This window comes from Plectropomus leopardus, chromosome 7 (assembly GCF_008729295.1).
Source record: "Plectropomus leopardus isolate mb chromosome 7, YSFRI_Pleo_2.0, whole genome shotgun sequence".
In the NCBI taxonomy this organism is placed as follows: Eukaryota; Metazoa; Chordata; class Actinopteri; order Perciformes; family Serranidae; genus Plectropomus; species Plectropomus leopardus.
Window position 1 is genome coordinate 34,485,715 of NC_056469.1, and position 12,199 is coordinate 34,497,913.

General features: G+C 40.0%; 1 protein-coding gene across 1 annotated transcript in view; it reads right to left on the bottom strand.

The window, feature by feature from the left end:
• Positions 1-1,086: 1,086 nt before the first annotated feature.
• The window catches only part of LOC121945558 (collagen alpha-6(VI) chain-like), a 41,799-nt gene continuing 30,686 nt past the window's right edge, over positions 1,087-12,199 (bottom strand). The window contains exons 24-39 of the mRNA XM_042489795.1: positions 11,281-11,343; positions 10,740-10,802; positions 10,600-10,650; positions 9,874-9,909; positions 9,693-9,755; positions 9,533-9,595; positions 8,930-8,965; positions 8,743-8,779; positions 8,442-8,453; positions 5,910-6,400; positions 5,423-5,513; positions 4,626-5,279; positions 4,430-4,523; positions 3,315-3,442; positions 2,876-2,914; positions 1,087-1,918 (exon numbers count right to left, since the gene is read on the bottom strand). Coding sequence (XP_042345729.1) covers positions 1,683-1,918; positions 2,876-2,914; positions 3,315-3,442; positions 4,430-4,523; positions 4,626-5,279; positions 5,423-5,513; positions 5,910-6,400; positions 8,442-8,453; positions 8,743-8,779; positions 8,930-8,965; positions 9,533-9,595; positions 9,693-9,755; positions 9,874-9,909; positions 10,600-10,650; positions 10,740-10,802; positions 11,281-11,343 — 2,157 coding nt within the window. The 3' untranslated portion in view covers positions 1,087-1,682. The remainder of the gene's footprint in view (positions 1,919-2,875; positions 2,915-3,314; positions 3,443-4,429; positions 4,524-4,625; positions 5,280-5,422; positions 5,514-5,909; positions 6,401-8,441; positions 8,454-8,742; positions 8,780-8,929; positions 8,966-9,532; positions 9,596-9,692; positions 9,756-9,873; positions 9,910-10,599; positions 10,651-10,739; positions 10,803-11,280; positions 11,344-12,199) is intronic.

The following is a 12,199-nucleotide window of genomic DNA, read 5'->3' on the forward strand; positions in this document are numbered from 1 at the left end:
TAGGAGGCGTATCTGATCTGCAAACCTCCGTCTGCCGTGATGGAGCGGACCGCACGCGGATCCGGACCGCACGCGGATCTGGTGGATTCCATTCGTTTTACAGAGAACTACTAAATCATTTACCAATTTTCATTTCTTCATGTTTTTGAAAGAAATAAAGCCAACTCTAGCTGAGGCTTAAACTACTTTAGTTTTCAGACAAATGCAGCCGAGTAAGAAGTATAGAATATAGAATAACATGGAAATACTCAAGTTAAGTACAAGTACCTCAAAATTAAGTGCAGTACTTGAGTAAAGATTAAGTTAGATTTTACCGCTGGATATTGGTAGACAAGAGTACTGAAGTACACAGAAGTCAGTCTGAAGTCACTGTGAGGAAACGGCTAATTAAATCATTTGGCTCTACCTTGTGGCTATGAGACGTTACTGCACGAGTCTGCTGCAAACGAGATTACTCTGGTTAACCCTTCGCAACTTGGATTATCAATTATCTATGTTCAGACGCCTTTGACAAGCAATTCAACCTTTGAAGACCAAAAAAAACTGGTTGGATTTTTTAGAAAACATTGAAAAAAGGCAATCAGCAACTTGCCAAGAAAAGCTGATTTGGAAAACAATTTATAAATGTCCAGAGAACTATATTTATAATTATTATAATTACGTGTTTACAATTGTTACTCTTTTTTCAGGTAATTTTCTTCTTTTCTTTTCACTCTCCTAATTTCTTGAAATTTGTTGCACATGTTTTCAAAAGAAGTCAAATCAATTTGCTCAGGTTTCAAAGGTTTAAATGTGTGTCAAAGACGATGAAACAGCATAAGAAAACTGATGTCATTCGCGGTTCAAAGGGTTAACAGAGTGAAGTCTCTGTGATTATCTGAATACAGGAACTAAATACTCAGATATGGACCTACTGTATATATGAAAATAAAAATCTTTAACCCCTTAAATCATGAGGGCCTTGCAACCCCCTGTGAGGCTTTGGTGACCCCTGGTGGGGATCGGGACCCCCAGGCTCAAAGGTGTTCAGTGTTTAGAGATACATAAACAATCTGTATATTGATCGACAATGCTTGAGTTTTGGTGTTATCTTAAATGTAACTTTTAATCAGAAACTAGTACAAAATGTAAAATGATAGCTGCATAAGTGATACTAAATCCAGATGAAATAGATGATTTGTATTTCAGTGGTATGTGCTCTGGGTTTTGACCTGCAACAATTTTTCTTCTTTCAGGAATAGCACCTGATGTCATTAAAAACAAACAAACAAAATATCCTGAAAGAAGCTGCCCAGCGCTCAGAGCAACAGTCAGGTACAGCAAAATGTAAGATCAACGTCCAGCAGACAGTTGTCGAGCGCAAAACACCCGCTGAAAAAATGTTTAAAAAAATCTGTGGTGAATTCTTAAAATAAGATGCTATTTAAAAAAAAACATGCATGTTCAAGGAAACAAAGTCAAGGCAACTCATCAGGGGAGGAACACATGTTTGATTTGCTGTGATTTTGGAGGAGTGTTAAGTTTCCCTTGTGTGTTGTGGTTTGCAGTTTAAACTTCCCAGGACAGACCGAGCTGTGAGGAAATGATTTCAGCACTCTGTGAGGTCGCCTTGTGTTTTTTCCTTGAAGATGCATCTATTTTTGGAAGATTTTTCCTGATTTAGTGTAAAGCGGCATTTTTGTTCAGCCGCGCCGCTGATGCCCTGCGACACCTCTCCGTCCTCCTCTTCTTAAACGACTCCTCGTCTGGCAGACTCTCACACAATCCAACTGAGTGTCGAAGCGATTTCCGTTGCCGTCGCAGCCGCCGTACCAGAAGCGAGTGCATCTACCTTTCTTGCTGTCGAAGAACCACTTCTCGGTGAAGTTCTGGCAGCCGCCGCTGTCCATGCGGAGGTGACAGACGTCTGGAGGAACACCTGAGAGAGACATGCACGTGTTACACTGAGCAGCTCATTTCTATCGCTTTATTAAAACTTTGCAGATTTATTTCTGGTGATAAAGTCCTTTGAATTAAGGGAATATACCACGTGTTTGGTTTTATACATCTTTAAATATATAAAATATATACATGGATTATTAAAATAAAATCTGTGGTGTCTGCAGGATAATTACTGGTAAAGGTTTGTTTATTCAGATCTCTGTCATCTTCTGTGTTAAACAGCAGCTACTCTTCCTCAGGTCTGCATTGTTTTAAATGTATGAATAAACACATGACAACACTAATAAAACACACAACAATTAACACAAACTCAAAGATCATCTGATACAAACAGAACGATGCATCGCTTTAATAGTTGAGGAATTTAAGTACCTGGAAACTTATCAATTAAGTCACAATAAAAGCTGGATAGAAAGCTCAAAATCCTTTTTTATATCTCCAGGACCATCAAAAGTATATATAATATATAGTGTAATACACTATTTTTGTGTGAATAAACATAATCTTATGTTTTTGTGAAAAAAAAAACACCTTGGTAATGAATACCATGCCATTATTACTCGCTAACTCAGTCGTCTGTATTGAACTGCAGGGAGGCAACAGAAAATGAGTCTGTGATGACAGTCGAGCGGCGTTAAGATGTCAAAAAAAAAAGACAGAAGTTTTTCTCGAGTTGTAGTTTGTTGTGTCACTGTGCACTGACGCAGCCCTCTGCATACGAGTGTGCAAAAGCCATTCAAACATCGCGTGGGTTTGTTCTGGCACAAAATAATTTCTGGATGCTGATCACTGTGAACCTTTCAGCTTACAAAAGAGGAACGCGTCTTTGTTTTGAAGACGAAGAAGAGATCACTTCATGCTGAGTGTTCCTCCTCGCTTCATCAAAATCAAAAACAGGTGGGCAGAAACGATCGGAGCAGTTTGGTTTTTTTACCTCTAGAGACGGCGGTGACCTCCCGCAGGACGGCTGTTTCTGTGAGACGACACAGGACACGAGCGTCAGGTATTTAACCAACAACTGCTGTTTTTTTGTTTTTATTAAATCCAACACTGTAAATGTATATTTACTCCATCAGGACAGATGATATATTCTTTTTGGAATCTATAATAACAATAATAATACATTTTATTTATAAAGCAACATAAACATAACAATAACATTACACACAGATCAAATACACAGAAACACATCAACAACACAGAAAAACACGCTGCGCAATCTCACATTAAACGCTTCTTATAACTGAGTCTACACCCCTCCCAAGACACAAACACAAACAAACCCGAAAACATATTTAAAGTGTGTGTGTGTGTGTGTGTGTGTGTGTGTGTGTGTGTGTGTGTGTGTGTGTGTGTGTGTGTGTGTGGTCTACCGATGACTTTAGCTCCAGAATGGGAACTCTGGCCGTCTTCACTGGTCAAAGCGGTGGCGACGTCCAGGTGTGTGGTCTTTCCTCCTCTCTGCTCCCGAAGCTCCTCCTCCACCTCCGCTAAGCCCTGACTGGACACACAGCAGACACATTTCACTGACTCATGCCAACTTTTCTCCAAAATTATCACAAAGAGTTTTGGTGATTCGAGTAATTTGAATTTGGGGGTCGACCGATAATGAGACAGATAACTGACTTTTGGACGGATTCATTTATTTACAATAATAATGAAAATCTTTGTGTAAATATACTGAATTTATAAGATTTTTTCTCCCCGCACCTTTAAAATCATGGCATGAATTGCATGAGCGGAATAAAAAAGTGGAAAAGAAATTGGAAATTGGAATATAGCAAACTCCAACACAAAACTTTGGTCAGGTGAAAATCTAAACAAAAAAAGGACTTTATAAAAATAGCTCCTTGAGATTTTACAAAGTACAAGTTCTGCTCATGATGAAACTTTCTTTGCACTTTTGATTTAAATATTTGAACCGATGACCTCGTATTTTACATCCACGTCTCTGAAAACATGGACGCCACACACAGACGATCTCTTCCATGAGAGCAGTTTACAGATGAACGTGGATAATTCAGAATCTGACGGATGAGACGGGAAACTAAAGGGCGAACGCGTGTTTTCGCCTTAGGAACAGCGTTCCCCTCAGCGTGAGATCAGCAGACTCCACTAAAGCTTTTAAACGTCTCCTCAAAACTCACCTTTACAAGAAAACCTCTTCTGAAAGTTATGTTTTGACATAAAAATGTCGTTACATTTTATAGTGGTCTTCTTTTAGTTTCCCCGTGTGACTGTTTTATACACTTCTATATACTTTGCATTTTTATCTGTTTTAAATTTAAGAGTTTGTTCTGTTACTGGAATGCAAAAGCCGTAATAAATTATAATGAAAAGAAATGACCTCAGACTTCAGAAAATGTCCCCTCTGTATTATTCATTTGAGCCCTCAGATACTGCGTTATGTTTGTGGTGAAAGGTGCATTTTAAGGTTTGATCTGCTCCCTCTGAGCTTGTGTGTGAATCCTCACACAGTGTGTGTTACCTGCTTTGAATGTTGAATGTTTGTCTTTCAGTTGGCTCTTCCAGCCGCCTGCAGCTCTGCTGTAGAGACGGAGGAGGATACTTGTTCTTTCCCACTGAAAGAAGCACAAACATTCATGTTTGTTGTAAAGAAACAAGAAGAAGAAGAAACGTACTGAAAGTTGAGATCTGGAGAGAAACGGTCGGCGGGATCTTACTGTTGAGGGCGGTGAGGAAGACCCTGAAGAAGCGCTGAGCGTAGCCCTGCTCGTCAGCCTTCAGTCTGCTCATGTGGATCAGGTGCTGCACGACAGGCTGACTGGCCAGCTCGTCCACCTGAGCCCGGTCGTAACGATCGCCGACCGCCACCACGAACAACGCCACGCCCTCACACTTGGCCCTCTGGGAGATGTAGCTCAGCTTGGCTCGGTCCTCGTAGGCCGTCTTGGTGCCCACCACGGTCAGCACCGCCCTTTTCCTCCGGGGCTGGCTGGCCTTCAGGAGCACCTCCTTCAGGGTGAACTCCAGCGTCTGTCCCAGCGCCGAGGAGCCGCCCTGCTGCGTCATGTTCTGGATCAGGTGCCTCCTCATCAGGTTGCTGTTCTGGTAGGTGCCCAGTCCGAACTCCAACCTTGGAGCGCGGGTGCCGCTCTGCTGGACTACAGCCACCCGGGCCTGGGTACCGGCCCTGCGGGGCTGCGAGCTCACGGCCAGCTGCTCCACCACGGAGCCCAGCAGCTGCTGAGCGCCGGCGTACTCATCGGCCTGCATCTCCCTGGAGCTGTCCATCACCATCACCAGGTCCACATCCACGTCCTGAGGCGGCACCGGCTCCTGGATGAAGGCGCACAACTCTGAAGGCCTGCAGGGGTCTGAGGAAGAAAGAATCACTTGTTAGGTCATAAAATGTCTCTGTTATTTATCTGTCTTTGAGTTAAATATTTCTTATTGTACTTTTTTGATAATATTACTGATAATGTGTATCAAATGTTAATCCATGAGGCTCAGTGCTCACCGTAACAGATCGCACAGCTCTTGACCTTCACCAGGTCAGCAGCCATGTCCCTCCCCATCACTGTGAACACAAAGTTTCTCGTGTCGTCGACCTGAAGCGAAGCAGCAGAGGTTAAAAGTTCAGTATTTCTTTTACCTGCACTCCAACAAAATTATTTATTTGGCGAGAGTTTGACTTTTTAGGCAAAGCTGATGTTTCTAAAATTATTTTTCCAAATGTGTTCTTCTGACACACAGTAAATAACAAAGTGAGACTCTTTCTTGGATCTTCTAATCTAGAAAAGTGTCCGTCCTGGAGGACAAACGTACTCAGCGGTCTGATCAATGACAGTATGCTCTGTCTTGATGTCTGAAGTTTGGGGAGATCAATCATTCCTGACACTCTGACAAACCGAAGCGACAACGTTTAGTTTGGACGTGATTCTGAGGCCGCCGGGTAAACGAAAATGAACCCCAGCTCCTGAACTCTGCAGATTAACCAAACCTACCCTCATCGCTTCTTCAACAGCCGGAGCGTTACGCAGGGAGACGACCGCCGGGACGATGTTGAGGGCCCGGTAGTCCATCATGGCGGTGACAATCTCAGAAGTGTCCTGTGACAGCCCGCCGGAGAAGAAGACGGCCACCTTCCTCATCATTACTCCAGCTCGGATGCGTTTGAAGATGTGCTGACCGACGAAGCGCATGGCGGCGCCGAGGTTGCGTCGGCTGGTCGTCCTCTCATGGGCGATGCTCTTCACAGATTCGATCAGCTGTCTCTTGCGGCGGTAGTCCTGGAAGCGGATCAGGTACTTGGTATTGGCGTTGTAACCCACCACAGCGACGCGAGCTCCCGTCGGACAGTTGCTCTCGGCGATGGTGATGTCCTCCAGCAGGGAGAGGAGGGCGACGCGCTGCCTCTCGAAGGCCACCGGGGTCACGTCCTCCGACATGTCCAGACCGAACACCAGCTCTGTGGGGTAAGCTGGGCACTCCTGACCTGGAGGATTTTGTGTTGAGAAAAATGGAGAATAAAGTCACAAATTTCTAAAAGCAGAAAGGTGCGTTTAAACTTCAGAATTCATAAATTTAAGAAATTCAACCGTTTTATTTACATTCAATTAAAAGACGTGAATAGAAGCCAACAGATGAACCCCTAAAGGTCCAAGAAACACCCAAAAACCTTCAAATCGTTTGTGGTGAATAAACATGAGCCCTTTTTACACAGAGATCACACTATAGAGCCGTTACTATAGAGTCCTTCCTGTACGCTGTCTTTGCATTTTTACACAGAACCAGAGAACAGCTGCATCATGCTGCTCCCACGTGTGATTTTAGACAGCATGCCGGCATCAAGGAAAAAAAAGACATTACAACAAATAACCATTACAGGTCTCTAGTATGACATATAACATACGTGATCTGCTTCGATATATTGATTAAAGGAGAAACGATCACATAACATCAATGCAAAGTGTTGATCCATATCATCCTCTTTCAGATGCACCTATATTTTGAAATTTTGTGTCACTATCGAAAAGCATTCAGGCAGATGATGGCGAGCAGCCAAGAAAAGATGATGAGGAAACGTTATTCATTCTGGAATAAATCATGGTGCAAATATTTTGTCTGTAAGTCAACAGACAGAGCAAAAGTCATGTGTAAACACAAGCTGTGCTCAGGAAACACGACATCTCTGCCAGCATCTCACTTTACAAAATTCCTGCTAACGCTACATTAGTTGCTCTTTTGCAACAATGTTAGACTGGAAAAAAACATGCAGCAGACTGAAATTCATCCGTGCTGTTGTGTCAGGAGATGCAGCAACTTAAACCTGCGGTGAGTCAGAGAAAACAAATAATACATGTAAACTGGTTATGAAAAAAAAAGTTATGAGCAAAGGAAAAATTCGCTAGCCGCAAAGCTAATTTATGCAATGTAAAATGTAATAGGCTTATGCTATCAACGTTAGCATGCTGTATATGTGGGAGAAACATGACTTACAAAAGACAGCTGTTTTGTCTATGACCTTGACAGTTATTATTGAGCTGATTTTCATACTTTTGTCAAAAGATTTTGTTGTTAATCCACGTTTTGAGATTGTGGGAGAAGCTGGGAAAAGTCAGATCAAAAGATCATGGTTTGAGTTAAAACATTTTTTTCCAGAAAGCATTTTCAAATAATGTACCTGTTTTAATTCTTTTTAATTATGTATATGTTGTTTTTATCTTTTCTGGACAAAAACAAAAAAATAAAGGGGTGGCAGCTTCTCCTGTAACCGACTGTGTTACATGAGCAAATAATATTAGCTCATATCGGTGACAGGCCCCTAAATCATATTGAATCAAAATCGCATCTGGCAGACTTTGTGATATCGTCAAGTACCATTGTCCAAAGTATTGATAAAACATTGTATCATGATAAAACCAGTGTCTGCAATTAAAATAACAATGACATTGTTATGTCATTGTTATTTTAATTGCAGACACTGGTTTTATCATGATACAATGTTTCAATAACAATCATTTAGCGTCCCTGCTACATGGCGGCTGATCTCGTCCTCTTCTCTGAGGGCAAGGATCTCCCGGACATCATTGTTTTTCCAATTTGTGGGCATTTTTGGCTGCTTTTCTTCGAGATGCTAGTAACTGCTGCTAGCTGCATTTTAAATGTCCCGTGGTGGGTCACACCCACAAACAAAACTAAAGTGTGCTTGGATGTTTTCTGAATATAAAAACACTTGATTAGTGTTAAAGGAGCTTCATACATATTCTGCTCCTGATCTTTCATGTCATTAGAAAACATAATTTAAAGACATTGTTTAACCACATTTCTTTAAATCTTTGAATAATGTATTTAAAATGACGTTTTCTTACATATTTAAAAGATATTGGTCAAAGATTTAACTACTCAAAGGAAGAAAGTTATAATGATGACAATTAAACAATTAGGAATCATAAAATCATCCACAAATCTCTCAGCTGAAGTTTTGTCTTGTACTTACCACACTGTTCTGAGTGACTAAATGCAGTTATACGTACCGTGGCAACATGCTGCATGGAGGAAAAAAAAATGTTATTTAGTTTTGAGCTCTTTCAGCAATGACATGTTAGTACTTTTTGCATTGTTTGTTTTGACGTAAGCTATGTTGCAAAAAAAAAATCAATTGCAATTCACTATTGTTAAAGTAAAAGTAAGTAATATAAACTGTTTTAAGACTAATACACACAAAACTTTTTTTTTTATCCAAAAAATTAAATTATCAATTTACAGTCTCATATGACTCACATTTTCATGTCTTATTTAAAAAAATCTAGTTCACAAAGAAACTGAAACACTTACGACAGTTGTCTCTGATGTTGATGACCAGCTGGCAATCCTGAGCAAACAGAAAATATGTCGTATCAATACATTTCATATCTCCTTAATGTAGGCAGGTAAAGTGGAAGAAAGGAGAAAGTAGCATGAAGTAGAAATATTTATTTTGTACTTAAGTGCAGGAGTTGAGTAACTACCACCAGTGACTTACAGACATGGCTTTTTCTCCAGGAGGACCTCTGGAGCCCTGAAAGGAGGAAAATGATGGATATGTTGATGATGAAATGATGGATGAAGTGCAACAACAATTGCCTTCAGTGTTGCCAGATGTATGATAATTATCATATTTGTACAATAACATTGCCCTCTGTACGATCAATAATTCCAAATTTGCCATAATGTAAGATAATTTGACCACTGTGACACTTACAGTAAGCACTTTTAGTTTACACGTCTCATTTTAACTCAATTATTTCACACAAACACACACACACACGCACACTATATACATGATATTTTTCCTAGTCATTTGACAATTTTTTAAAATTTTTTCCCTGCTTTGCGTTTTTTTAAATTACTGATTGTCTTTTATCCCTGTGCTTTTGAAAGAAATTTGCTGTGGTTTCAAAGGGTTAAAGAATGTGAAAATGTTCTGGGAGAAACTCAAAATACAAATATTAACCTGAAAATGAGCAGAATGTGAGACTTTTGAGCTAACAAATCTTTGCTGATGTCTTTGGTGTCTATGAGAGTGAAGGTGGAAGAGTTCCATGTTTTTGCTGATGACTGAACTGAACTCTGGACGTCCTCTCACCCTGTGTCCTGAATATCCCGGGTCTCCGGGACCGCCTGGTCCTCCCGGCCTGCCCGAGTCCCCCTGGATGGATCACATCAGAAATAAAAAGTCACAGATGAAGCACAAACAAAATCATTTAAGAAAAAGAAATAAAAAATGCAGGCATGTTGTCGCTCACCCCTCGACCTTGGTTCCCTTTCCGTCCTGGATATCCTTTGGCTCCGCTCAGACCGTCCTCACCCTGAACATACAACAAAACTGCTCGCTCAGGTCTCGACAGTTTGGACTGCTTCCTAATTTTCACGATTCGGCTGCAGGTTTGATTTAAATCTCAATTCTGAGAAATTAGATGAACTCACCGGTAGACCAGGATAACCAGGGAAACCAGGATCTCCCTAAAAAAGAGAAAAAAAAAAAAAACGTGATTATCTGACTCTCCGACATCAAGAGGATTTCCATCCACCAGCTTTTACAACTTTTTATTTAATTATTACAGAGCAAAAACAAAAATGAGCATCAGTGAGGTAAACATGTATTCATACAACTAAAAATATGCTGACACAAAGGTTTTTTCAGACGGACCATTTTCACATTTCTCATTTAAAAGCTGATCGTTGCATTGCCTTTTTATCATAAATCTGTTCAACATTGTCCAGACGTGTCTCAGAGTAGCAGTGGCAGTCGTCTTTGCAACATTTCTTTTTATTTTTAAAATGTATTTTGTCTTATAGTAATGCCCTCTACAGCACAGACAAACCTCTTCGTGTACACAGACAAAGAGTAAAGGGCCGTCCACACCAAGAATGATAACTATAACTGTAAAAAGGAAGTTTTAAAAATCGATCCAGCTCAGGCTGATGGCGGAGTCCACACTGCAACTATAACAACAACAAAAGTGGTGATCGATATCATCTCAAGTTTTACTCCAACTTCAAGATTTTTGCAAAAGTCCGTTAAGTTTAATTTGTGTGTTTCTGACGCATTCATTCATTTTTTTGATGAATTTCTGGAAATTTGGTTAAAATTTGCTCTTAGTTTAGGTTGAAACTTTTACGAGATATTGAAGTGGTTAAGATCATCTGTACCTTGACACCTTTGGGTCCCTGAGGTCCGTGTCCGTCTCTGCCGTCCTCACCCTGAGACACAGACAGACGGTCAGAGACGCTGACTGAACTATGCAAACAAAGTTTACATCACACAGTATTTAAACACACAGTCTCCTCACCGGCATCCCTCTGGGTCCCTCTGATCCCGGAGCGCCTTTAACCCCCGGCTCTCCTGGTTGGCCCTTCAAAAACAACTTAAGTGAATGCACTTTCAAACACTGATTAAACCCTTTTACAACTGAGCAAATTGACTTTATTTCTTTCAAAAACATGGGATGAAAGCAAAGAGCAACTCAAGAAAAGGCCCAAAAATTAGCAAGATGTTTAAAATGTTAATGGAAATTACCTGAATATAAGCACAAAAAGAAGAAAAGCAAGAAAAAACAGACAAGAAAATTATCTGAAAAAAAGCAATTAAATTATAAAACATATTTTTTGTAACATAATTTTAAATAAAATCAATAATATAGTTTTCTTGTCAGGTCATTTTCTTGTCACATTTTACTTATCTCTTGCAATTTGTGTGACATCTCTAGCCAAGTTGCTCATTGTTTTTTCCTTGTATGTTTTTTTTTCCAAGAAACCAAAGTTTAAATGCTTGAATACAGCACAAGAAAAGTGATTAAAAAAAAGTTGATGGCAGGAAATGACATCACACACCTTCTGTCCGTTAGGGCCACGGTGTCCGGCTGATCCCTTGTTTCCAGGTTTTCCTGGTCGACCCTGCAGGAAACAAAACAGTCGGGTACTGCGTTCATCATGGCTGTATGTGTGCACCCCCCCCCCACCCACACCCACACACACACACACACACAACCCACCACCCACACCCACACCCACACACACACACCCACACACACAGAGTTTCTATCAAAGCCGCTGAAACAAAACCTGTTTCTGATCTGATGTTAAAATTAGGACACTCACTTCCACATCTTTTGTAAGTGTCCCTCTGCGGTTTTCTTTTTGGACTGAGATTAATGACATCCTTTTCAACCAAGATTACTTACAGTCCTGAGCTGATGTTTCTAGTTAGACCGGAAACTCAAATAAAGGAAAAAATAACAATATCTGATAAGAATATTATTGTTGGCCTGTAAGAAATCCCTAAACAAGAAATGTCTGAAAAAAGAAACACCCAGTGTTGGTCTGATGTAATATACAGTATTTATGTAATGGAGAGAATGATCATCCCTTCAACTGGACAAAATGGATAGTGCATACACATATATATATATATCTATATATATCTAAATATATATACCTGTTTATTTATGTCTTTTATTTAATTTTTATTTCTTTCTTTACCTTTTTATATTATTTATTCAGTTTTATTTATTTAATTTTCTTTCTTCCCTTCCTTCTTTCTTTTCCCTTTTAACATGACTGAAAGGTCTTCATGTATATTTGCATGTGTATTTTGTTTTTTTTAAATTGACATAAAGTTAAAACACTAAATCAAAAACAAACTAAAAAATCAGGATACATCAACAGAACTGTGTTTATGTCAGCATGCCGAGGCTTTTTAAACTGACTACAAACATGTACATCACTTACATGCATATTTTGGTAATAATGG